We start from the raw sequence: 24,708 nt of genomic DNA on the forward strand, positions 1-24,708 counted from the left end.
TCCCTTTGATTCCTAGTCTTGTAGACTATCTGATGGTGGATGAGATTCTCCCTAGGTTCTCAAGGACCCTAGGTGGGGAATCTTACCACAAAAGGTTACCCTGGTATGACCTGCCCTTGAAGAAGCTGTGCTGGCTTCTCATGGTCACTGCTTCCCTTTATAAATGCTCACAATCCTCTTAATAATGTGTAGAATTCTCAAGGGACTATGGTTTGAAGATTCCACCCTCTTCAGTTTTTTGAAAATTGGGATTTTTTATGTCTCTTTTCAACTACTATCATTCCTCCTAGTTCTATAAAACCTTATTTATGTAATTCTATTAAATTTTATCTTATTCAATTCAGCCTAATTCTAGCCTTTCAAGACATTTTAAATACTGTCTTTAATATGTTAGTTATTCTTCTGAAATCTGCATCACCTGCAAATATATGGTTTTATCCAAATAGGCATTTAAGGGACTGGAATTCAGGGGAAGAGAAAGGCTGGATATATAGATTTAAGAATCATCTGCATAGACATGAATAGCTAACCCATGGGAGTAGCTAAGAGCACCAAGAGAAAGGCAAGGACTCAGTTCTTGAGAAACATCCATATTGAAAGCACAGGATATGGGCAGTAAACCAACAGGAGGCTGAAAAATTCCAGTCAGATACATAGAAGAAATCAGGAGACAAAAATGTCACAAGTCAAGGGAGGAGAGAGTATCCAGGGTAGGGGAAAAATCAACTGTGTCAAAAGCTGCAAAGAGAATAAGAACTATGAAAGCACCATTGGATTTAATAGTGAAAAGATCTTGGGTAACCTTGCAAAAAAAGTTTAATCTGAATGATTATATAAGAAACCTCACCACAAGGAGTTGAGTAATTAAGGAGTAGTGAGGAAGTAAAGGCAATTAATCAATTACTCAATAAGTCAACAAGCTTTTTACGAGCTAGGCAATGAGGATGCAAAAGGGGGGGGGGGACACACACAGTCTCCATCCTCAAGGAACTTACATTTTAATGGAGACAAAATGCACATAAATAGGTATATACACATAATGCACATAATAGGTATACAAAATATACATACAAAGTTTCCTTGTAGGAGTAGAGTGAATAAAAGCAATTGAGAAAAGTAACTAAGAAAAGGTGGCACTTGATCTGAGTCTTGAAGGAAACCAGGGCTCTAAGAGGCAGAAGGAAGGTGGAGCATTCCAGGTACAGAGGGCAGCCAGGGCAAAGGCACAGAGAGAGAGAGGCAGCGGCATATGTGAAAAACAGCAAGCAGGCCAGTACTGCTGAATTGTTGAGTATGTAGGAGGAAGTAATGTATAAGATGTGAAGAGTTTTAAATAACAGAAGAGTTTATAGATGATCATAGAGTTAATAGGGTGCCGCTGGAGTTTACTGAGTGGGGAGTGAAATGGGAAAATCACTAGCAGTTGAGTTATGGATGGGAATTGATTGAGAGGCCAATTAGTCAGCTATTGCAGTAAACTAGGCCAGAAGAGATGAGGGCCTGAATGCTTTGGTAACCATGAGAGTGAAGACAAGGAGACGTTCAAGAGATGTTTATGGGGATACATACAAACAACAGTTAGCAACTGACTGGATCTGTGCAGTAACTAAGTTTAATGAGTTGAGGGAAACACTGAAATTGCAAACTTGGATAAAGACCAAAATGATGGTGCCCACAACATAAATAGGGAAATCTGGAAAAGGACAGGGCTTAGAGGGAAAGATGAATGGGGTTTTTTGGGATATGCTGAGGTTGAGATGCCTATGGAACATCCATTTTGAGAAATCTAACCAAGTGATATGAAACCAGAGCTCAGAGAATAGGTCTGGAGATGGATATATAATCTGCATAAATATGATCATTGAAATGGTGAGAATATGGGGGGGAAAGAACCCAAGGTAGAGTTTTGGGGTACACCTATAGAGTGTGACATGGATAAAGATTCAGCAAAGGAAACTTGAGGAGCAATCAAAGAAGACACCAAAGAAAGCCATGCCATGAAAACCCATAGAGGAAAAAGTGTAAAAGAAGAGAAATGACCACCAGTACAAGTAAAAAAAGCTGAGGACTGAGTGTCATTACATTTGATAAGAGATCATCTGTAACTTTGGAGAGAGCAATTTTGATTGAGAGATTTGAAGACAAGTTGGATAAGCTTGGGAGGACAGGAAGTATAGGTACCTAATAAAAGATTACTTTTTCAAGGAGTTTAACTGAGAAGAGGAGGAGAAAGGACATAGCTAACAGGGATGCTAGGGTCAAGTAAGGTTTTGTTGGCAACAGGAAAGAAACCAGTAAATACAGAGCTCAAATAGGGATGACAGTAGGGGCAAGCTGCTGGGGTAGACAGGAGGGGTTAGGATCAAATGTGCATGTAGAAGGATTTGCCTTGGCAAAGGGCCATCTCTTCCTTTGAGGCACAGTGAGGGAAGATGTCTAAGTGACGTGAAAAGAGGAGGGAGAAGAAGCTCTCGGAAAATGAACTCAATTTTTTAGGGAAGTATGGATTAATAAAGGGCCTCGGCTGAGAGGGTAAGGAGATGCCTAAAAATTAGAAATGCAAGGTATCAAATCAACTATATAAAAAAATGCTATACATTACTAACAGAAGAAATGCAATCTACAATAACTCTAAGGTTCTACCTTAAACTTAGCAGATTGGACATTTTTGGAGAGCTGTGGGAGGAAAGGCACACTGCTTCACTACTGGTGGAAATTTGAACTGATCTAACCATTCTGAAAAGTGATCTGGAACTACACTTAAAAGAACTAGGTTTATACTCTCCCACCTCACTCACCCGCCCCCCCAGGGAATCAACAAAAGAAAGGACCTATGTTACAAAAATACTTGCAGCATCACTTTTTGTTTTAGTAAAGAATGAAAAAGAAAGGAGTACCCAACAACTGGGGAATGGCTGAGCAAATTATTGTATATTACTGTCATATTATTATACCCAGAGAAAGGGATGGATTCGAAAAAACCATGAGGTGTATAAACTGATGCATAATAAAATAAAAACTAGGACAACAACTTATATAATGACCATGACATCGTAAGGGAAAACAGCTCTGAAAGATTTAAGAACTCCGATCAATGAAATGAACAATAATAATTCCAGAAGATCAATGATGATGCCTTCCACCTCTTGAGAAAGAATTGAGTAGAGGTGCAGAATGAGACATCTATTTTTGACCTGGCCAACTGTGGATCTGTTTTGCTTGACTATACTTGTTACAAGCCAGGGCTTTACTCTTAAAGGGAGTGGGGGCAGTTATGAGAGAAGGAGGAGGTAGAAATAGTGATGTCCAAAAAAAAAAAAAGGAAGAAAAGAATATCAATGAAACATTTAGAAAATAGAAGAGAGCAGGAAGAAGTTCAGAGACAAAGAAAACAGTTATTAGAACTGCCAATTCCAATTGGTACAATACAATTATGTGTTAAATTTGTCATACTTTAAAATGCAAGCTGTTCATAATTATGATTCATCATTTCAATGCAATTCTCCATGTTCTTTGTATGTAGAAATGATCATGTTTATTGATATCTATAAAGGTCAATAAATAAAGAATGGATGTGGTTGAGGGATATAAACAAACAATTCTCAAAAGAATTATAAACTATTATGTGGAAGAATGCTACAAATCATTGGAAATGCAAATCAAATTCAGGCAGAGGTTTCACTTAACACCCATCAAAATTTCAAAGATGACAAAAGATAGGAATAAAAAATGTTGGAGTGATTGTATAGACAGACACACTAATATACTATTGATAAAGCTATAAATTGGTCCTAACATTCTGTAAAGTAATTTGGAATTACACTAAGAAATTGACTATAATATCCATACCCTTTGATCCAGAGATCCCACCAATAGGCATATACCTCTAAGGAGGTCAAAGATATGAAAGGTCCAAAATATTTAAAGCAGCACTTTTTTTGTAGTAGCAAAAATCTGGAAATGGTAAATTATATAGAAGGAAGCATGGGAAGATGTGTGAACTGATGCAAAGTCAAGTAGCAAAATCAGGAAAACAGTTTGTGCAATAATTACAATGGAAATGGAAACAATAGTAACGAAAATGGAAACTGAAAACTATAGAATTATAATGACCAAACTTGGCCCCAAAAAAGAGAGGAATATGCATCTCCTCCCTTTCTGCAGATGTGTAGGGCTGTGAAAGTGATATACAGCATAAACTGTCAATCTTGATTAAAGTGTTAAGTTTTGCTAAACTGCTCTTTTATGCTTTTTTAATTCTATTTATATGGGATGGCCCTCTGGTGGGGAAAATGATAAAATAAAAACTATCAACAAAAATGTTTGAAAGAATAAGGGACACCTGAGCAAAGAAGAGATGGAAGATGAAAAGAATGATTGCTGTGACAGGCTCCAGTAGAGATAAGAGAGAAAGGGACTCAAGGACACAAGTAGAGGGGTTGTCCTTGTCAAGGAGAAGGGTCCATCTCTTCCTCAGGCTGGAAAAAAAGAGAGTGAAAATGTGTATGGGATTTGGGGGAATGGAGTAGGGCAGATCTTTATAGTAAAGTAGGAGAGGTCATGTACTAAAATCAATTAACAAGGATTTCCCAAACACCTACTATGGTAGGCTCTGTGTTAAGACACTAGGGTTGCAAGCATAATTAAACAATCCCTGCTCACAAGAAGTTTACATCCTAATAGGAAAGACAAATACAAATATAAATATATAGAGCATAAACAAAGAGAATACAAAGATATATTATTTATATATATATATATATATATATATTAACTAAAAAGTAGTTTGGAGAAAAGGTACTTACTAGCAGCCAGGGGGAATCAGAAAAGCTTCATGTAAAGATGGTGCTTGGGCTGAATCTTGAAGAAAGGGACTGAGGCTGAGGTGAGGAGGGAATGCATTTCAGGCATGGAGGATAGCCAGTACAAAGGCATTTATTTGTGAGATGCAGTGTTTCATGTGAGAGGTCAGTTTGGCTGGATCACAGTGCAGGAGGGGAAAAATGTAGAACGAGGCTGCAAATCTAGGTTGGGGCCATGTTGAGAAGGGCTGTGAAACAGTCAACTACTTGGTTCTGGAGACAAAAAGGGACTCACTGGAATTTGTTGAGCAAGGGAGCTATGTGGTCAAGACTTGAGTATAAGAAAAATCACTTTGGCAGGTAGCAGCATGTAGAGATTTGATTAGGAGGTTATTAGGAGCCTGTCACAATAATCTAAATGAGAGGTGCTGAGGATCTGAAGCAAGCTGGTAGCTAATTAGAGAGAAAGGGTCAGTTGAAAGAGACATTGTAGAGGTAGAAATAGCAAGATTTGCCACTGATTGGCTCTGCGAGGTGAGGGAATATGAGGAATTGAGGATAATGCCAGGGTTATGAACTTGGAAGACAGGAAGTGTGGTAGTACCTTCTACAGAAAAGGGAAAGTTTGGAGGAGGGGGAAAGATGAGTTCTGTTTTGCACATGTTGAGATTCAGATGTCCCTGGAAATGCAGTTTGAAATCTCCAATTGGCAACTGGTGATACAAGACTGAAGCTCAGTGGAGAGAAAAGCAAATCTTTGAGTCATCTGCAAAGAGATAATTAAACCCATGGTTGCTGATGTCACTGCAAGAGAAAGGGGCCCAAGACCGAGCTTTGGGTAATATCCCATAGACAGGGTATAGGAAAACCACAGAGAAAGGACACAGGTCCAGGGGTCAGATTACACAATCTGTTATCTCAAGAGCCTGGGGTAGATCTTCAGCTGCCACGAGTCTCATTTAACCATTAGACTTGGTGAGCCAAATGCTTGAATCCCTATCTTTCTTTGTCACTGAGGACCTTCACCCCGTTCTTCATGAGTCACATTTAAGTGTACTTCCAGGTGAGTCACTCAATAAGCATTTATTAAGCACTAATTGAGTGCCAGACATAGTGCTAAGTGCTTGCAACACAGAGACAAACAGTCCAGATCCTAAAAGAGCTTCTAGTCGATGAGGGAGACAATATGGAAATAGGTACTTATGAGATAATCTCCAAAATATCTAGAATACATGGAGGACAGTTTTAGAAGGGGAAGTGTCTCAGAACTAGTAGAGGATAAGGAAAGAAGGAGCTACATCTATCTCGGTGGAATGTAGTAGTATTTTTATGTTCCCTTTAATTTCATATATATGAAAACTAGTGATCCAAATCATATGGGTACAGAAGGGTGAGAAATTTAAAGATCATTATCTAAAGGTACAGGAGAATATCCAAGATAATTAACAGCAATGAGTAATTTATTAATTCTGGAGATATCAACTCCAGAAGCTGCAGCACAGCAGATGAAAAAAGTAGTTGGCTGCCAGGAGGTGTAATGGGCTGGTCTAGCAACAAAGCAGCTCCAATAAGGAATGTTGCTGCATAAAGAAAGCTTGAGAATCTTGCACAACCAAGACAAAGGAAAGAACAGTTGGAGTAAAGTGCCACCTGGCGGCTACCTCAGAAAACGTACTCCTTGACTGGATTTTAACAAATGTCGTCTTCCTGATTTGTAAAGGAAGTAGTATCAGCTAGTCAAACCAAAAATTATCAAACGTGTAATTTGCAAACTTTAAGGCCCTATGTAAATGCAAGTTATGAGAATTCTAAAAGCAGTCCATCCACATTTGGGCAGCTAGGTGGCACAGTGGACAGTGTTAGCCCTAGAATCAGAAGGACCTGAGTAAACAACAAATTAGGAAGTTTTTCCTTACATAATAAAGCCTAAATTTACACCTCCTTCCATGCCCCTCCCCTAATTACTCCTAAATCTGCCCTTCAGTGAAACAATAAATCTATGACAAACCACAGCATGCCATTCTACCTTCTGGAGAACTGAGTAAAAGAAACAAAGGTGGTGACAGGGAGTTCTGGCTAGGCAACAAATCCTTGGTGTGTGTGTTTCCTCAGGGTTGGACTGAACTGATTGGTACACCAGGTTCTTCGCCTCAGCCTCAAATGGCAGGGCATGAGACACACCCAAGGACAGCAAAAATGAACCTGGAGTCTGCATGTGTCCAGATCTCTGAGCTTGTCTAGAAAGAACCTGTCAGTCCTCAGGTTGGGATCCCTGGTCTAAGTCCCAGTCTCTATTTGCTCTCTACTATCTAAAGATCCCTATGTCTCAGTATGTTCCCAAGACTGTACTATCCTGAGGCTTCAGAATTCCAGTGGATGAATCCCCTTCTCTGCAGGCCCTCTAAAGTTCTTGTAGCTCCACCAGTAACCCTGGGCAATTTCCTTCCCCTCATTGGAGAAGTTTCTTCCTCTGAAAATACAATTCAACTGTACCATCTCTAGGCAAAATCCCTCCTCCTCAAGAATTAAGATTAGGGAACCCTGGGAGCCAGCCAAGTCAGAGAACCTCACCCTCTCTTCTCTTCCTCCAAATTCCAGTCGAAATTACCCAAAGCTATGGCTCTATCTGGAAGTATTTTATAAAGGAGTCGGGATTTCTCCTGTCATTTTCCCTAAATGGAAGCTACAAGTCAGTGAGCTTATAGAGGACACTCTAGTTCAGATACCAAGTGGATCAAAGTTCCTCCAGTGGTCCTTCCAGTTGTGAGAGTCTGTGATTTTGTGTCAGACTAATAGTAGGTCATATTTTGGGGATATAACACACCTATATAATCAGATCCATCAAGTAGTGACAGTCCTGAGACAGCTCAGAGGCCATCCATTCTATTTTCGAGCAGCTCTAACAATTGGGAAAATTTTTCCCCTCGATTCTGCTCCTTCTTCCAAATGCCATCCTTGAAATCAGTCATCATATCTCCCCACTTCCATCTCAGATGACTTGAACCAGTCTTTATAAAGATTCCTTCTTCATTCTGGTCACCCTTCTGTGCACACACTTCCCAAAGTTTAGTGCACAGAATGAAATACCATAGTCCAGATGTGGTCTAACTAGAGCAGAGAACGCTGGAATCATCACCTCTCTTGTTCTTGACAATATTGATGCAGGCTAAAATTGAGTTAGCTCTTTTTGTTATGTTGCACTGACCCACTCATATTCTATAGAAACCTCATTCCCTATGTTCTCATAAATCCCAGATCTTTTTCACATGGACTGCTCAACTGGTCCCATCATTTATACAGTTGTTTGAAACCAAAATATAGGACGTGGCATTTTATCCCAATTTAATTTCACATTAGACTGACCCCGTTGTTCTACTAGACCTTTTTAGCATCCTGTGCTCCAAAGTGTTTGCTCTCCCTCCCAGCTTCCCCATCATCTGTATATCTGATCAGCATGCCACTAAAGCTCTTATCCTGATCACTGATAAGAGGCAAGACTAGACTGCTGGGACACCCTAGAGAAAGAACTCTCTCTCTCTCCCTCTCACATCTACTCATTAATCACTATTCTGAGTTGGCTCATTCAACCACTTTCAAATCTGACTAACTGTACAATCATTTAGCCCACATCTCACCATCTTCTACAGAAATAGCACAAGAGACTGTCACATGGACTATCTTTACAGCATTTCCCTGATCAGTCAACAGCCCAGTCAAAAAAAGGAAATTACCTTTTCTTGATGAAGCCAGGTTGGTTCTTTAGTGCTTACTGCTCCCCCCCCACCCCGCCCCCCGCCCTGATTAATCTGTTAGCCTGGAGTGAAGGCAGAACTGGTCCTCAGAGGGACCAGTTAGCACCATGCACCATGAGCACCCACACAGGTGAAGGTGGAGGAAAAGCTAGTCAGGCCACATGTCCAACCCCCACATCAACCCATCGTCCTGTTCCCCCTCTACTGCACAACCTCCATATACATTTTTGCTTCCAACCCCTCCCCTCCCTTTACGGTCTCCACTGAAGATTCAATGAAGCTGGGTTCACTTTGGACATTGCTTTAATGACAGACTTGGTCACATGGGCAGAATCATTAAAAAGTCATTATTAGGACCAGCCAGGAAGAGGACCCCAATCCCTCCTCCTCGGGCTGGGGACAGAGCCATTCAAGGCCCACACATTCTGAGGTCAGTAGGGAAATGAGGGTTGGGGGAGGACAAAAACCCCAGGAGAACAACATCCTCATAACCAAAAGGGGAGGGGAGCCAGAAGAAACAAACCCATAGGGCCAAGACTGCTCTATCCCTCCTCAACATGGACAAACTTCCTAGGGAAGGAAACGGTAGATATGGTGACAAACCCCACAGGAACAGGATGGCCCTTTTCCCCTTTCATAGGGATGAACTAATGGTGAGGGAGAGGGGACAGGAACCCCAAGGAGGCAAACCCGAGAAGGATGAGAGAACTTCCGCATTCCCAATCCATAAGGACAGAACCAATAGAATCAAAGCCCTTAGACAAAGGACAAGTCTTTCATAAAGTGCCATGGAGATAGCTGCAACACAGCTGTAGGAGCAGGGCTCACCCTGTCCTGTCCCTTAATGTTCCTGGAGTAGAAGCCCAGTTTCCCCAACACCAAGGCCATGTCTGGGGCTCAGGGGGTCGGCTGGGCCTCATAGTTGAGCACGTAGTAGTCATGGACATACATAAGCACAGCCACGGGCTGCCCGATGATCAAAGACAACCACACTGCTGCATTGCCATAGTTCCCCTGAAGGAATCGGCCCACGAACCAGGCCAGAGGGATCTGGGGACACATGGAGTAGGTCATTTCTATCCCTGACCCCAGAACACAAGGGCTGGGTGCCTCAGATCAGGGTGGGAAAAGAGGGCTTAAAGGCGGAGCTGAGGGAAAGCCTGAAAGGCAGGAGTGGATTCAGGGAAGAGGCCATGGATGCAGATGATGGACATTTTTAGGGGATCTCACCTGTGCCATCATGCCAGTGAATGCCCAAAGCCGGAACATCCTGAGGGGGACACTCACAAGGTACTAGATGGAAGGGAGGTAAGGAAATGGCTTATAGGTCAGTCTGAAGGCATAACCCTGGTCAGGAAACACATATGTCTGGAGACCCAGAATGTCCCCATTCCTCTTTATGCCTCTTCTGGGTAAACTAACCTCATGAAAGAAGGCTGAAGCCAGGAACACACCAGTCTTAGCCACCCACCTACTGACTCCCATCTTTATCACTGGCTTGTAGAAGTGTCTGATAAGGAGGAGAGAGACAGTTATTCCCAGGACCTTCTGTTTTGTCCATTACCCTGTCTTCCCAAATGTAGAGCCCAGAGAAAACGCCTCCCCCAAACCTGCCCAGATCCCCACCTGAGGCACCATTTGTGGACAGGAATATTCCAGTTCTGCCAGAAGTAAGTGACTGACTCTGAGTTCCTGTGGAAGTACAGCATTATCAGTGCCATTCCTTGAGGAGCTGCCCCCTCCCCTCCAACTCTGACCTCATTCCACTCACCACCAGTCTCTGTAGAACTCTCGGTCACCAAACCTCATGAGTTCAGCCACAGCATTGAGGCAGGAGTGGAAGAACCAGTAGAAAAAAATGAGCCAGATAAAGTGGTTGGGGACCTGAGGAGGAAGGAGCTGCAGTGAATGAAGGCTCTCTGAGGCCAGACTTCATGATACCCCCCCCAAGGCCATATAACACTTACTGCCAACTTCAAAAGCCGCTCAATGATGCGAGAATAGTCCATATCCTAGGGATGATAGGGATCGACCTCATTTCTTCAGCATATTGGGGGGCAGGGAGATAACATCCCTCATCATCACCTCTCCCCCCACAAACACCCAAACAGAAATTCTTGTCCCCTCCCCCATCTAATACAAGCATAAATTCCCATCTCCCCATCCACTAAACCTTCACTCTTAGCCAGAGACTTCTGTTTTCCCTCCTACACATATACCAAATATCCCGAAGTATCCCTCACCTTGAATGGCTTCATGGAGTTCTGAATGGTGGGGACCATCCACTGAAAGAAGGGGAGGGGTTTTATAATCATCAGCTCCTAAGAGATCATATGAGAGAATCCCCCTCCACCAGCTTGGGGACCCTTGCAACCCCAAACCCCATCTCCCTTCCCATACCTGCTGGATTAGCCCCACCAGTAGCTGAGTGAAGAAGAGCTAGGGAAGAAAGAGAAAAGGAGATGGCAACAATTCTGTGCCCAAAGGGCCCTTATCAAACCAAAGGGTCCCTCCCTTACCATTTTTTTTTTTTTAAGTGAGGCAATTGGGGTTAAGTGACTTGCCCAGGGTCACACAGCTAGTAAGTGTTAAGTGTCTGAGGCCGGATTTGAACTCAGGTACTCCTGACTCCAGGGCCGGTGCTCTATCCACTGCAACACCTAGCTGCCCCCCTCCCTTACCATTTCAAAGAGCCTGCGTAACAGGAAGCGTTTCCGGATGCGGGGGGATCGAGGGAAATTGAGCTCATAGCACAGAGTGGGGGCGAAAAGGAAGTAGTACAGATCTGTAAAGGGGAGGAAAAGAGACAGGCACCAATACTAGAACTTTACCAACCCCAAAGTATAGCCCCACCAACATGGCTTTGCCCCATCATTCTTCAGAGGTTCAAGGGGTAGGAAAAAAAGAGGTCCTCCAACCTACCCCACTCCTCCTCTCAGGTTTCCCTGCTTACCTTTGTAGGTCAAATTGGCAGGGTACTTCACCCCTTTGGACACTACATCCCCATTGGCCTTTTTGGTTCCTGAGGCTGAAATCCCAATGAGGATCATTATGAGAAATCTAGGGGAGGTTTAATGACCCTGATCCCAAAACCCTCAGCAAGGCTGGGAGATAGGGCTTTTCTGGCCTAACGTCCTCACCTGCCTGGCTCTTGGTCCTGTGCTGCCTGCACCACAGGTTGACATGGTAGTAGGAGAACATCTTAAGGAAGAGAATAGTGTAGATACCCAGAGCAAACGCTGAGCCCACTGTTGAAAGAGAGAAGAAAAGAGTCCTAAGCATAGCTGGTCCTTGCCCCATTAGGAAAAGAGGCATGGCAGGGACCAAGCAAGGCTCAGGAAAGGCTCCCAACTATCCTTCAATAATGTCTGTCAATCTCCATTTTGGGAAGGCAGGGAAGCCTACCAATAGGACTGTCCCAGTTTAGGAACACAGGGGCAAAGGTAGACACCTGGAGAAGAGACAAAAATTCAGGGCCTAGATCGGGGAGTGTAGGGCCCAGGAAATAAGAGTGAAATGTATGGGCAGGGAGGTACCTGGCGTAATAGACTTGACCATAAAGACCACAGCTGCAGGGAAGCAGAGCATGGTCAGCAGGTTGGCCACGTACAGAAGCATCCCAGCCCGCTCTGTGATGGAGCCCTGGAAGAAAAAATGCCAAGTCAGACTTTTCTGGTTCTCTTGTTACTATCTCAAAGCTCTCCTATTCTTCCAGGTGTTGCCCCTGAATGTGATCATTCCCTGTGCTTTGTTCTAAATTCTCTTTTCCCTAATGCATTTCCTTCTAGGACAACCTCATTCACTCTCAGGGCTTCAAGTACCCCATCTATGCAGATGACCCCTTCAATGTCTACCTCTAGTCCTTCCCTTCTTCTGGAGTCTAATCCTGCATCTCCAACTGTCTGCTGAACAGCCACACTGACTGGCCTTGATTTCCCTTCCCTCTCAAACTTGCTCCTGTCACTACCTTCAATTATCTGTGTGTGGCACCATCATTCTCAAAACCTCCATTAGCCTTGTATGAACTGATGCAGAGTGAAGTGAGCAGAACCCGGAGAACATTTATACACAAAAACAGCAATACTGTTCGATGAAGAATTGTAAATGACTTAGCTATTCTCAGCATTACAATGATCTAAGACAATTCTGAAGGATTTGGGATGAAAAATGCTACCCACATCCAGAGAAGGAACTGAAGGAGTTTGAATGCAGATTGAAGCACACTTTTTTCACTTTTTTTTCATGTTTGGGTTTTTTTTTGGTATGTGTTTTCTTTCACAACATGAATAATATGGAAATGTCTTGCATGGTTGCACATGTATAGCCTTATAGGGGGTGAGGAAAGAGGGAGAGACAGAATTAGGAACTCAAAATTTTCAAAAATGAATGTTAAAAATTGTTTTCACATGTAATTGGAAAAAAATAAATTATTCAAAAAAAACCCCAAAACCTTTGTTGTGATTCATTCTTTCCTTAATACTCCTGCTGTTGATATAAGAGTCAGAACTGGCTGGATGGCCAGACTCAAAGAGTAAGTGTTAATGCTTCAATGTCAGTATCAGCAGGAGGTCTCTAGTGGAGTACCCCAAGGATCTTTACTTAGCTCTGTGCTGTTTAACATTTTTATCAATGACTTGAATAAAAGTATAGTTGATATGTTTATCAAATTCACAAAAGATACCAAGCTAAGAGGGAGAGCTAATGTTGCCTTGCAAAGATAGGATCCAAAAGGACTCTGACAGGTTAGAGCAGGAGTTCTTAATCTTCTTTGTATCATGGATTCCTTTGGCAGTCTAGTGAAACTTATGGAATCCCTTTTCAGAATAATGTTTTAAATGAATAAAGTAAAATACATAAAACTACAAAGGAAATTAATCCTATTGAAAGACAGTTTTCAAAGTATAAACAACAAAAAACCAGATTCCCAAACCTCTCCCAGGATAGACCATTGGAGCCTAAATCTAATAAGATAAAATTCAATGAGGATTTTTTTTTTGGTGGGGTATTGAGGGTTAAGTGACTTGCCCAGGTTCATGGCTAGTAGGTGTCAGGTGTTTGAGGCCGGATTTGAACTCAGGTCCTCCTGAATCCAGGGCCGGTGCTTTATCCACTATACCACCTAGCTGCCCCCAACAAGGATTTTTCAAGTCTTGTACCGGGCTAGAAAAAAGCAGCTCCCTAAGTAGAAGATGGGGAGGCATGGATTGTTCTGAAAGAGATGTGGAGATTTTAGTAGACTTTAAACGCAATATGAATTAGCAGTGTAATGTGGCGACCATAAGAACTAGAGCAACACTGGGCTGCATTACGAGGGCCATGGCCTCCAGGAATGGTAAGGTAACAGGCCCATTGTACTCTGCCTCGTCAGACTTCACCCGGAGAACTGGGGAAGTTCTTGGCAAAACAGTCTAAGAAGCACATTGCTAAGCTAAAGACTGTCTAGAAGACAACAACCAGGGTAGTGAAGAGACCTGAGTCTCATGAGAGTCCCAAGAGAGTGGAAGGACCTGGGCAGGAGATACAATAGCTGTCTTCTAGTACCTGAACACTGCCACTTGCAGAAGGCAATTAGGTTTGCTTTGTGGGCCCAGAGAGCTGAGCCAGCAGTAATGGGTAGATGTTGCAGAGAGGCAAATTTAGGTTTAATGTCAGGAAAAAAATTCCTAACAATTAGAGCTATTAGAAATTGGAATGGGGGGCAGCTGGGTGGCGCAGTGGATAGAGCACCGGCCCTGGATTCAGGAGGACCTGAGTTCAAACCCAGCCTCAGACACTTGACACTAGCTGTGTGACCCTGGGCAAGTCACTTAACCCTCACTGCCCTGCCAAAAAAAATAAATTGGCATGCACTGCTTCAAGAGGTGGTGGATTACAACCTATATCAGACTGCTTTCTGTCTTGGGGAGAAGGGAGAGGGAAGGGGGGGGCGGGGAGAAAAGAAAAATTTGGAACTAAAAATCCAGTGTAAACAAATGTTGAAAACTATCTTTATATGTAATATGTAGCTGGAAAATAATAAAATAAAATAAAAGAGGTGGTGGATTCCCCCCTCTCTGAAAGTCTTTGAGAGGGAAGATGGACAGCCACTGGTCAGGTATGTTATAAGCAAGGATTTCTTTCATATAATGTTTGGAATTAGTGGCCACTAAGATCCCTTCCAACTCTCAAATTCTCTAATTCTGTTCTCTGGAACAGAAGATACTTTTCATTCATACAGCCAGTGCCCTAGTCTAGACCTAAAACTTCTCCCATGAACTGATCTAACTGATCTCCCTACCTCTAGTCTCTTCTCCCTTCAATTCATCCTACACACCATCTTGCTAAAGTGCTGACTCTTGATTGTTTCTCCCTCCTTTAAAAAAAAACAAAACTTCAATGGTTTCAGCTACCTACTGAATAAATTCTAAACTCCTTAGCTTAGAGAATCAAGAGTCTGTATAAGCTGCTTTTCTACAATCCTGCCAAACTAAGCTCCTCAAAGAATTATAGAACTAGAAGGAACCTCAGAACATAGTCCCAGCTATATCCATTGCATAAATCCTTTTTATGATATCTAGTATCAACTGAGTCCTTGCTGCTAATTTTTGTTATTGTTTAGTCGTTTTTCAGTTGCTTTTGCCCGACTCTTCATGATCTCTTTTTGGGGTTTTCTTTGCAAAGATAGTGGAATGGTTTGCCATTTCTTTTTTCAGCTCGTTTTACAGAAGAGAAAACTGAGGCAAACAGGGTTAAGTGACTTGCCCAGGGTCACAGAGCTAGTATGTGTCTGAAGCCAGATTTGAACATCAGGGCGATGAGTCTTTTTGATTCCAGGCCTAGTACTCGATCCACTGCACGACCTAGTGCTGCCTTTTACTGCTAACAGGAATCCTGTTTATTCTTCCCAGACTGAAAATTACAACCCCTCACCGTAGTTTCAAATTTCCTCAAGTTCCCAAATCCTCATTTCGGCAGATATATTTGCTCCCTACTTTATTTATTTATTTAAATCAATTTACTTTTTTATTATGAAATCTCCCTACTTTACTGAGAAAACCCAAATCCATCCTCTTGGAGCTCCTTGACCTCCCACATTCACACCTCAAAATCCTTCTTGCTTCTTCAACTCATCTCTCCTTTGGTCTAGTCTCAGAGCATGATAAGACCAACCCCTGTGCCTGTGTCCTTGTTCTTATCCCCTTCCATCTCTTTTAGGAGCTTGGCCCAAGAATCATCCCCCCTCTCTCTGTAGTATCTCCCTACTGCCTACAAACATACTCATTTTAAAAAACACTTTCCCCTATGACTCTGCCATCCCTTCAAGCTATTATCAACATCTCAACTCCTTTTCACTACCAAAACCCTAGGAAGATAGCATATACTTGCTAACCATTTTCTCCCCCTACTTTTCAGTCCTATGCAATCTTCCTTCTAATCCCATCACTCTACAGAAACCACTTTCACAGAAGGAAACCCATAATATCAAGTGCTAAATCAGATGGGCTCTTTTCAGTTCTCATCCTCCTTGACCCTTCTGTAACTCCTGATACAGTCTACTTCCTGGATATTATTGACTCCTGTGATACTTCTCTCTCCTGGTTCTTCTCCTAACTGCTAAATGACCCTTCTCATTCTCTTTGGTACATCATTCATCTCCCATCCCAAGTATGAGTATTCCTCAGGGCTCTACCTTGAACCCTTCTCTTCTCTTCCTTCTCTACCACACTCACCTTTGAAAAGTTCATCAGCTCCCATGGATGCAATTATCTCTATGAGAATAACTTCCAATTTGATATATCTAACTCTAATCTCTCCCCTAAAGCCCAATCCAATATATCCAATTACCTAGTAAACACCACCACCCAAATATTCCATTGGCATGTCGAACTCTACAAGTACAAAATAAAATTCCTCTCCCTCACAATTCTTCCTTCCCTTCACAATTCTCCATTTCTACTGGAGCTATCAGTCTTCTCCCAATCACACAGTATAACTTCAGTCTTAACACTTAAACTCCTCCTTTTCTCTCATAGACTCCATAGCCTGTTAGTTTCCAAGCCTACCCTGACAGTATCCACCCCCCCCACCCCCCCCACATACCTTTCATTTGTCTCCATTTCAGGCTTTGCTCTTCATACCACCTTATCCCCCACTGTTAAAAAGGTTTCTTAATTGGTCTTTCTCTTCTCCATTATAACTTTCATAAAGCAACCAAAATCTTCCCTTTTTTGGGGGGTGGGGTGAGGCAATCGGGGTTAAGTGACTTGCCCAGGGTCACAGAGCTAGTAAGTGCTAAGTGTCTGAGGCCAGATTTGAACTCAGGTCCTCTTGAATATAGGGCCAGTGCTCTATCCACTACACCACCTAGCTGCCCCCAAAATCTTCCTTAAGGCACCAGTTTACTCCCTTGCTCAAAAACCTCCAAGTATCCCCTATTGCCTTGAGGATAAAATACAAGGTCCTCGGGCAGGCCTTTATGGTGACTACAATAAGGTATCCCCACATTAAGGCTCTAACTTACCTTTTTACCTTTATTTCATATTAATCTCCTTCATGCCCAACTTAATTACTAGCTATTACCCAAACTTGGCATTCTATCTCCTGCCAAGAAGCAAGTGGTAGCACTGGGTCTAAAGTCAGGAATACCTGAGTTCAAACTCAGTCTTAGATTCTTACTAGCTGTGTGATCTTGGGCAAGTCACTTAAGTTGTTTGTCTCAGTTTCCTCAACTGTAAAATGGAAACAACAATAGCACCTAACCTATCAGGATAGTTGTGAGGATCAAACGAGATATGTATAAAAAGCACTCTATATGGTGCCTGGCACATAGCAGGTGCTATATGAATGCGTATTCCCTCCCCTCTCTCCCACATTCATTTGCACAAATTGTCTCCTGTCCCTGGAATGTAATCCCCTCCTTAATCCTCCCTGTCAGGCACTTCTGCTCCTCAGCTCGAGTGGTCACTTCTTTGATAAAACCTTCCCTAACGACCCCATTCCAAGTGCTTATGCTTATCTGCACATGTTGTTAGATCCCCCTACCAGAACATATGCTGTTTGAGAGCAGACTGTTTCATTTTTGTATTTGTATTCTCTAGAATGACTTGCATATATATAACAGGCACTGAATGTCTGTTGAAGTGAACATCCCCATGACAAGTGGTCATCTACCTTCCACTTACAAAAGACTTCCAGTGATATAAACATATTATTTCCTGAGGTTGCCTAGTCATCACTAACCAGTTCTAATTTTTTCCTTAAATTGAGACAAAATCTGGCTCCCTGTTGTAGAAAAAGCAGGACAGTAATACACTGTTGGTGGAACTGTGAATAGATCCAACCATTCTGGAAAATGATCTGGAATTATGTCAAAAGAGTTATAAAATTTAGAATGCCCTTTGACGAAGCAATACCACCGTTAGGTCTCTTTCCCAAAGTTATTTTGGGCGGGGAGGGGGCGGGGGAAGGCACCTATATGTTCTAAAATACTTGTAGCAGCTCTCTTTGTGGTGGCAAAGACCTAAAAATTAGGGGATGCCCCTTAATTGGGGAATGGCTAAACAAGTTGTGGTATATGATTGTGACAGAATACTACTGTGCCATAAGAAATGATAAGTAGGTTGATTTTAGAAAAACATGGAAAGACTTGCATGAAATAATGAAGAGTGAAATGAGCAGAACCAAGAAAACATTGTTTACAGTAACAGCGATATTGTTCAAAGAATAACTGTGAATGACTTAATTATCCTGAGTATTATACTCAAATAGACTACAAAGGACCTATGAAGGAAGATGCTATCCACCTCCAGAGAAAGAAGTGATAAACAGAAGTATGCAGATTGTGGTTTTATATACGTATACGCATATATATTACATATTTACATATGTATATTTATTTGTTCATCTATGTTAAATAGCCTTCTCTAGTGTGGGGTGGGGATGAAGGAAGGGAGTTCATAACTTATAATGTAATTATTATTATTATTATTTTTGCAGGCAATGGGGGTTAAGTGACTTGCCCAGGGTCACACAGCTAGTAAGTGTCAAGTGTCTGAGGCCAGATTTGAACTCAGGTACTCCTGAATTCAGGGCCGGTGCTCTAACCACTGTGCCATCTAGCTGCCCCCATAACTTATAATGTAACAAAAAAATTAATTAAATTTTAAAATAAAAATCTGGTTCCCTGTAATTTCTACCTATTGCTCCTAATTCTGTCCTAGAGCCAAATAAAACAAGTTTAAACTGTTACTGCCATAACCCTTCAGATATTTAAAAACAGTGACTGTACCCTCACAATCCTTCTTCCTGTCCTCCAACAAGCTCTGTGGCTTGCTACCACCAGGCCCTTGCTCACAATGTTGCCTGCATCAGGACTAATGCCTGTTTCATCTCTGCCTGGCGAAATCCTAGTCAGCCTCCAAACCCTACTCTGGTATCATGGCCCCTGTAGATACTCCTTGATTATATCCCCTGCCCTCAAAACTCAGGGAATAATCAGCCCTTTTTGGTGAGTCCACAGGAGTTTTCCCTAAAGTTTTCCCACGGTATATTTCCTGCCTTCCCTATGAGCCACTTAATTTGGAGCTCCCTGGAGGCCATTTTCACAATACAAGGCTTCCTAAATAGGAGGGAACAAACTGACAAATGTGCATTTATAGAAGGAAGGCAGCATAAGGAAAGATGGGAACCAAGATACTAGTAGGGCATGAAACACTAAGACAAAGTTGAATGAATATTCGAGGTAGAATGAGGACTGAGGAACAAATGGAAGAAAGGAAGTACTGAGGAAAGACATAGGTTGGGGGGGTAGCACTGTCCTCATTGCCAAGGTAAATAATTTTGGGTATTCCAGACTACCATCCAAACTGGCACTTTCTTGATAAAGAGATGAGATACAGGGGTGTTCTATTCCCTCTACGCCTTAGTAATAAAGGAAGAACAAGGACTATACCGAAACAGGTAGGCAAATCGGGCAGGAAGCTATATGGAGAATGTGAAGGGAGAATTCACAGGCTTATTTGGAAAGGGGGGTAACACCCAAAATAGTATACAGGAAGTTCATATTTCAAGTTACCTAAACTCATATCTATAGGCCTTTCCCCCTGATTAGCAAGTAGTAACTACTTAGAGAATGCCAGAAGCATGGTAGTTTGATAAATGACTAAAATAACCATCCAGGATTACATAGCAATGGGAGAAAAACCCAAGGTAGAAGTTCCTGGTCTGGTTAGCTAGGCAGAAAGAGGGTCAATAGAAAGGTCTGAGCAGAAAGGAAACAAGGCTAGAGCCTTAGTAACAAGGGTCCAGTGACAGGTATGCTCTTATTGAAGGTGAGGAGCCTTTGAAAAGGAAAAAGGCATAATAGAAAGGAAGAGGGGTATGTTTTGGGGAGAAAAACTGAACAACCCACCCCATCCCCAGACAAACGCAGTCTGTGTACGCAACTTACCATTGCCAGACGCTTCTCCACTTGGAAGGCAGCTAATGCAAACCCATTGGCTACTGAAAAGAAAAATGGAATAGCCATGGGAATTATTGAAGCTTCATCATGAAGGCCCCCTAGGAGGGAAGGACTGAACCTGTTAGGACGTCTACTCCAATCTTTCCTAGAGTCCTGGCCTGGGCTCCCTGAAGTGGCTTCAGGGCTCTATACCAAGACTACCCTTCCTCCCCACTCCATATATCATATCACCCAACTCAAGCTCACCTATAATGAGGCACAAGGAGGGCCAGCTGTAGGGATCCTTCAGGAACAACGACACCACCTGGATTGGGTCCACTAGAATGCCGTACCTGAGGGTAGGAAGCTAGGGCATTGGGGGCTGGGGCACTGGGGTGGGGACCTCTGGACTTTAGCATCGAGCTGAAACCTGAGCTGCAAGAAAGCCTTGTTGCCACAAGGGGGCGTTAGCATTCCAGCCTCATGTATCCAGCAAGTCTAGACTAAGCATGTTGGGTTAAAGGCCCTGACCCAGGGAGATGGGAAGGGAGAAGGAATGAGGTGAGAGGGAGAAAGAGCTGGGATGACCCTTTGCCCCTCTCCGGTTAGGGGTACAGGGAAGGCCACAATGAAAAACACTCACTTGATGATGTTTTCCAAAAATAATCTAGCATTGCTCAAGATCTGTAAAAGAAGAGGAAAGTGCATGAATAGACACACATCTCCTTAATCCAAGGCATCACAAAGTCCTGCCAGGTTCACTTTCCTCTAGTCACCACCCACTTAACTACTCACCAAGCCCAGGATAGAGAAATTCAGGACCCCCAGAGAAGCCTGGCCTTATAGAGGCAGCTAGGTGGCACACTGGATAGTGCACTGGGCATGGAGTCAGGAAAATGAGTTCCAATCCAGCCTCAGACACTAGCCATGGGACCTTGGGCAAGTCACAACCTCTGTTTGCCTCAGTTTCCTAAACTGTAAAATGGGGATAATAATAGCACCCAGAGTTATTGGAGGACCAAGTTAAGCTAATACTTATAAGAGAGCTTATACAGTGTCTGGCACAAAGTAGGCTCTATTATAAATGACAGTTATTATTATCTCAGCTGAGATTCCAGTCCATAGACCAGCTCTAGTTCAGAGGTTTAGACCATTCTGTCCCTCTTCTCCCCACAAATCCAAGGCAGGTAGAAGCCATTTTCCCCAGCAAATAGAGAGACTGATGTGCACAAGGTCTTCTGAGAGGAAAGAGTATGAAAAGTAACAACCTGTAACCCCAGCCTTAGGAAGGGTGTCAGAGAGGCAGACTATGCTGCCAGCCAGGAGCAATGGTCTGGAAAATGAAGAGTCAGCCCCAACCTTTAGGGAACCCCAGAGTCACAGACTCTCAAACCCAAGTTTCAGGAAAGACCCAAACTAATTCTTTTCTCCATCTCACCCTATGGAGAGGCTGCTCCTTCTGCCTGTTTGGGTCTGGGTTTGGATGCTGTCCCTCTCCCAAGCCCAGGAAAAAAGAAAAGTCAATGCCAAGAGCTAAGTATAACAACGTCCTTTTCCTACTGCCTCTACTGTCCAAACTTTGCTAACTCCTCAAGCCAAGCCAGAGGTATATCTTGACCTTTGTAACTATAGGGCCCAGCTATTTCTTGCCCTCCCTGGGGCTTTGGCAAAGGGTGGGACAGTGAATTGCCTTCTGGATTGGGAGGCTAAAGTGGGATGGGCCACTGCCAGCCTGGTGACCCTGCTATTGTGACCCATGCCTGCCAAGTCCCTTTGGTCAAGTAACCGGGCCATGCCAAATGGCCATCTGAGTCAGCCAGTCAGTGCTTTCTGGCCCACTTTGAGGCTTGCTGGAGCACCCTAAAGAACTGTATGTTATTCTGAAAGTCCAGGCTTACTGGAGGGTAGGGGAACTGAAAGGGATGTTCAGTCTATAGGTATTCAACAAATCACTGGAGAAGTGAATGGAACTGTAAGGTTTAGAGATTGCTGGGTGATGGAGAATGAACAGAGTGAACAGCATAAAGGTTTGAAAATGAACAAGAAAAAAAGAGGACAGGAGGGAAAAGACGAGAGAAAAAGACAAGGAGTGAACAAATGGCAGAGAAGTTGGTCTGCAGCCAAGAGCCACCTAAAAATGGGGTTCAGTGATGGGAAGCCTGATTGGGCTGCAGAGTCAAGTGGGGGATGCTTTGAGCTCACAGGCCTTTCTTATTTCCAAGCCCAAGCTGCCTCTGATGCCTGTCTTCCAAAACCAGCCTGACTCTCTCCTTTCAAAAGGGCTATTTCTATTACATCCCCACCCCAGCTCAGAAAACTTCCACTGCTTCTACCTGCCTGCTGTAGCAGTCGTGTATCAGAGCTACACAAAAGAGCCTTCAACAGATACTCATCGAGCTTCTAAGGCCACCTGGTAGAGGAGAATGAGCTGAGGGCCTGGAGTCTGAGGAAGACCTAGCTTCCTGGGTCTGCTCCTCATTGCTTGAGTAGCCTTGAACAAGCTACTTTCCCCTCCTGAGCCTGATACCTCTTCCCAGATTGGACTAGAGCAAAGCTCTAGGGTCGCCACCCCATAATGGGGTCATGTAATTGAATGTGGTGGTCATGAAAAATCTGGCAACAGTAAAAGGTTATGTATAGTTGTTTTATATGCCTATATACCTGGGGTCCCATAAAAATTTCCCTGGCAAAAAGGGGTCAAGAGTAAAAAAAGTTTAAGAAGCCCTGCACTAGAAGATCTTTAAGGTTCCTTCCAGCTATAAATCTTAGGATGTACCTTTCAAGGCTCTCTCTGAATTGATCCACTACACAGTAGTTCTTATCACCCACTGTTCTTCAAAACACACACACACACCACTTTTCTATTCCAACTCAGCACATCTCTTTATTATCATTACACCCAGAACAGTCTCGTTCACCAATTCTTAAAGCCCACCTCAGATCTCTACCACCACTGCTTTCCCCACCCTCTGTGGCTGTTAGGCCTCTCCAAACCATTCCAGCTCCCGGTGTTCTCCCCTTCCTCTGTCCTCCTTAGTCCTCAGAGTTAGCCTCACACCACTAAGCCTTAATGGTCCCACTCTCTTGTATGATTCTCATATGCCCAGTTGTACTCCTAAGGGCAGGGGCCTATGACAAAGCTGGGCCCACAATAAATTCTCAATAAACATTTGGTAACTGACTGACTTTCCTATGATTCCTGCCTCCCTAACCTCAATGTCTAACATTTGTGCCTCCCACTGGGCCAGCCTGAGTGAGTGCCAAGGACCCTTGGGAAAAAAAGGGTTCTCAGGCCAGGTCTGTTCCCTCTCCTAAACAGGGCTCTGCCCAGCTAACCCTGTTTCTTCCTAGCACAAACCCTGAGGGAAAGAAATGGCCTTTAAACACACAAGAGGCAGATCCCAGAGGCCAGAGCACCAACTCTTCCTTGGAAGTGACTGGTTCTTGCCAATCTTTTCTCTTCCTTCAGAGTAGAGCTTGAATGCCACCTTTCTTAAAGCCATTTCTGATTTCCCAAGCTCCACCCCAACTACCCCCAACCAAGCCCTGCTCCCTTTTTCTCCTCAAGTGTTCCTGAGGCATTGCTAGATCTCTTCATCCCTTTCTACCTGGCCTTATGTACACGGCACACTTCCCACAGAACTGAATATAAGGTCCTGGAGAGCAAAGGCTTTTGTTTTTATGCTTATACCCCCAGCACCTTGTAGTGTGCGTCGATTGTCCATGGAAGCTTCACAAAGGTTTACTGAACTGAATTTAGTGTTCAATTCTCTTCCAGTCAGGGCTATGTCTGCTAATGAGAAGCCCACTGTCTGACAATACAAAGAGCAAGAGAAAGCCCTTAGAGCTCTAGCCCACCAGGGGGTCAGAGACCTCTAGAGGCTCCCAGAGATGGCTGAGGGCAGGCCACTGTGATGAAGAGAAAGAACAGCTGGTTGGCAGTTGCCCGACAGACTAGCTGGACCTAGAAGCCCTATCTGCCTGCCCATTTGGCAGGGTTGGTGGGTAGGAGATGCCGGCCTCTATTTAGCTGCCCAACTTCTGGTTGGGCTCTTTCACCCTATCTCTGGGAGGCCTAGGCCTGACCACCAAAGGAACAATCTAGAAACAGTCATTTCTACAATTTCAGTAGCCAACTGAGTCCTCTTCTTAAGCAGTGAGAACAGAGTTCACACTCAGTTACTTAATTCACCTTTCCTACCTAGATCTGTTCCCCTCAAATACTGACCTATCAATCTTTAAGTGTTGGGCTTTGGAAACATCACATATGAGAATAATGATGCAGCTTTATAAAAAGCCCAACTCAAATACCTCTTCCTACGAAGCCTTTCCTGATCTCCTAGCCTAAATTCAATTCAATGAATACTTATTAAGTATCGACAATGCACACTGTGAAAGAAATTCTGAGAAATTCCGAATAAGAAAAGACCTGGATTCGAATCCTGCTTATAGACATGATTAGCTCTATGACTGTAGGACAAGTTACTTTATTTGTCTGAGTCTCAGTTTCTTCATCTGTGAAACAGGAAAGGGGCGGCTAGGTGGCGCAGTGGATAGAGCACCGGCCCTGGCTTCAGGAGGACCTGAGTTTAAATCCGGCCTCAGACACTTGACACTTACTAGCTGTGTGACCCTGGGCAAGTCACTTAACCCCAATTGCCCCGCCAAAAAAAAGAAAGAAACAGGAAAACTACTTTCAGTACCCTACAGGGTCTTTAAGTGACTCAAATTTTAC

At 43.3% G+C, this 24,708-nt stretch overlaps 1 protein-coding gene across 1 annotated transcript in view; it reads right to left on the reverse strand.

The window, feature by feature from the left end:
• Positions 1–8,839: 8,839 nt before the first annotated feature.
• Positions 8,840–24,708, reverse strand: part of DGAT1 (diacylglycerol O-acyltransferase 1) — a 42,228-nt gene continuing 26,359 nt past the window's right edge. Inside the window, exons 3-17 of the mRNA XM_043977162.1 lie at positions 20,617–20,657; positions 20,241–20,326; positions 19,983–20,035; positions 12,091–12,196; positions 11,695–11,802; positions 11,508–11,582; positions 11,236–11,339; positions 10,955–10,993; positions 10,798–10,839; positions 10,522–10,566; positions 10,326–10,438; positions 10,181–10,246; positions 9,977–10,064; positions 9,785–9,847; positions 8,840–9,604 (exon numbers count right to left, since the gene is read on the reverse strand). Coding sequence (XP_043833097.1) covers positions 9,452–9,604; positions 9,785–9,847; positions 9,977–10,064; positions 10,181–10,246; positions 10,326–10,438; positions 10,522–10,566; positions 10,798–10,839; positions 10,955–10,993; positions 11,236–11,339; positions 11,508–11,582; positions 11,695–11,802; positions 12,091–12,196; positions 19,983–20,035; positions 20,241–20,326; positions 20,617–20,657 — 1,182 coding nt within the window. The 3' untranslated portion in view covers positions 8,840–9,451. The remainder of the gene's footprint in view (positions 9,605–9,784; positions 9,848–9,976; positions 10,065–10,180; positions 10,247–10,325; positions 10,439–10,521; positions 10,567–10,797; positions 10,840–10,954; positions 10,994–11,235; positions 11,340–11,507; positions 11,583–11,694; positions 11,803–12,090; positions 12,197–19,982; positions 20,036–20,240; positions 20,327–20,616; positions 20,658–24,708) is intronic.

This window comes from Dromiciops gliroides, chromosome 1 (assembly GCF_019393635.1).
Source record: "Dromiciops gliroides isolate mDroGli1 chromosome 1, mDroGli1.pri, whole genome shotgun sequence".
NCBI classification, from domain to species: domain Eukaryota; kingdom Metazoa; phylum Chordata; class Mammalia; order Microbiotheria; family Microbiotheriidae; genus Dromiciops; species Dromiciops gliroides.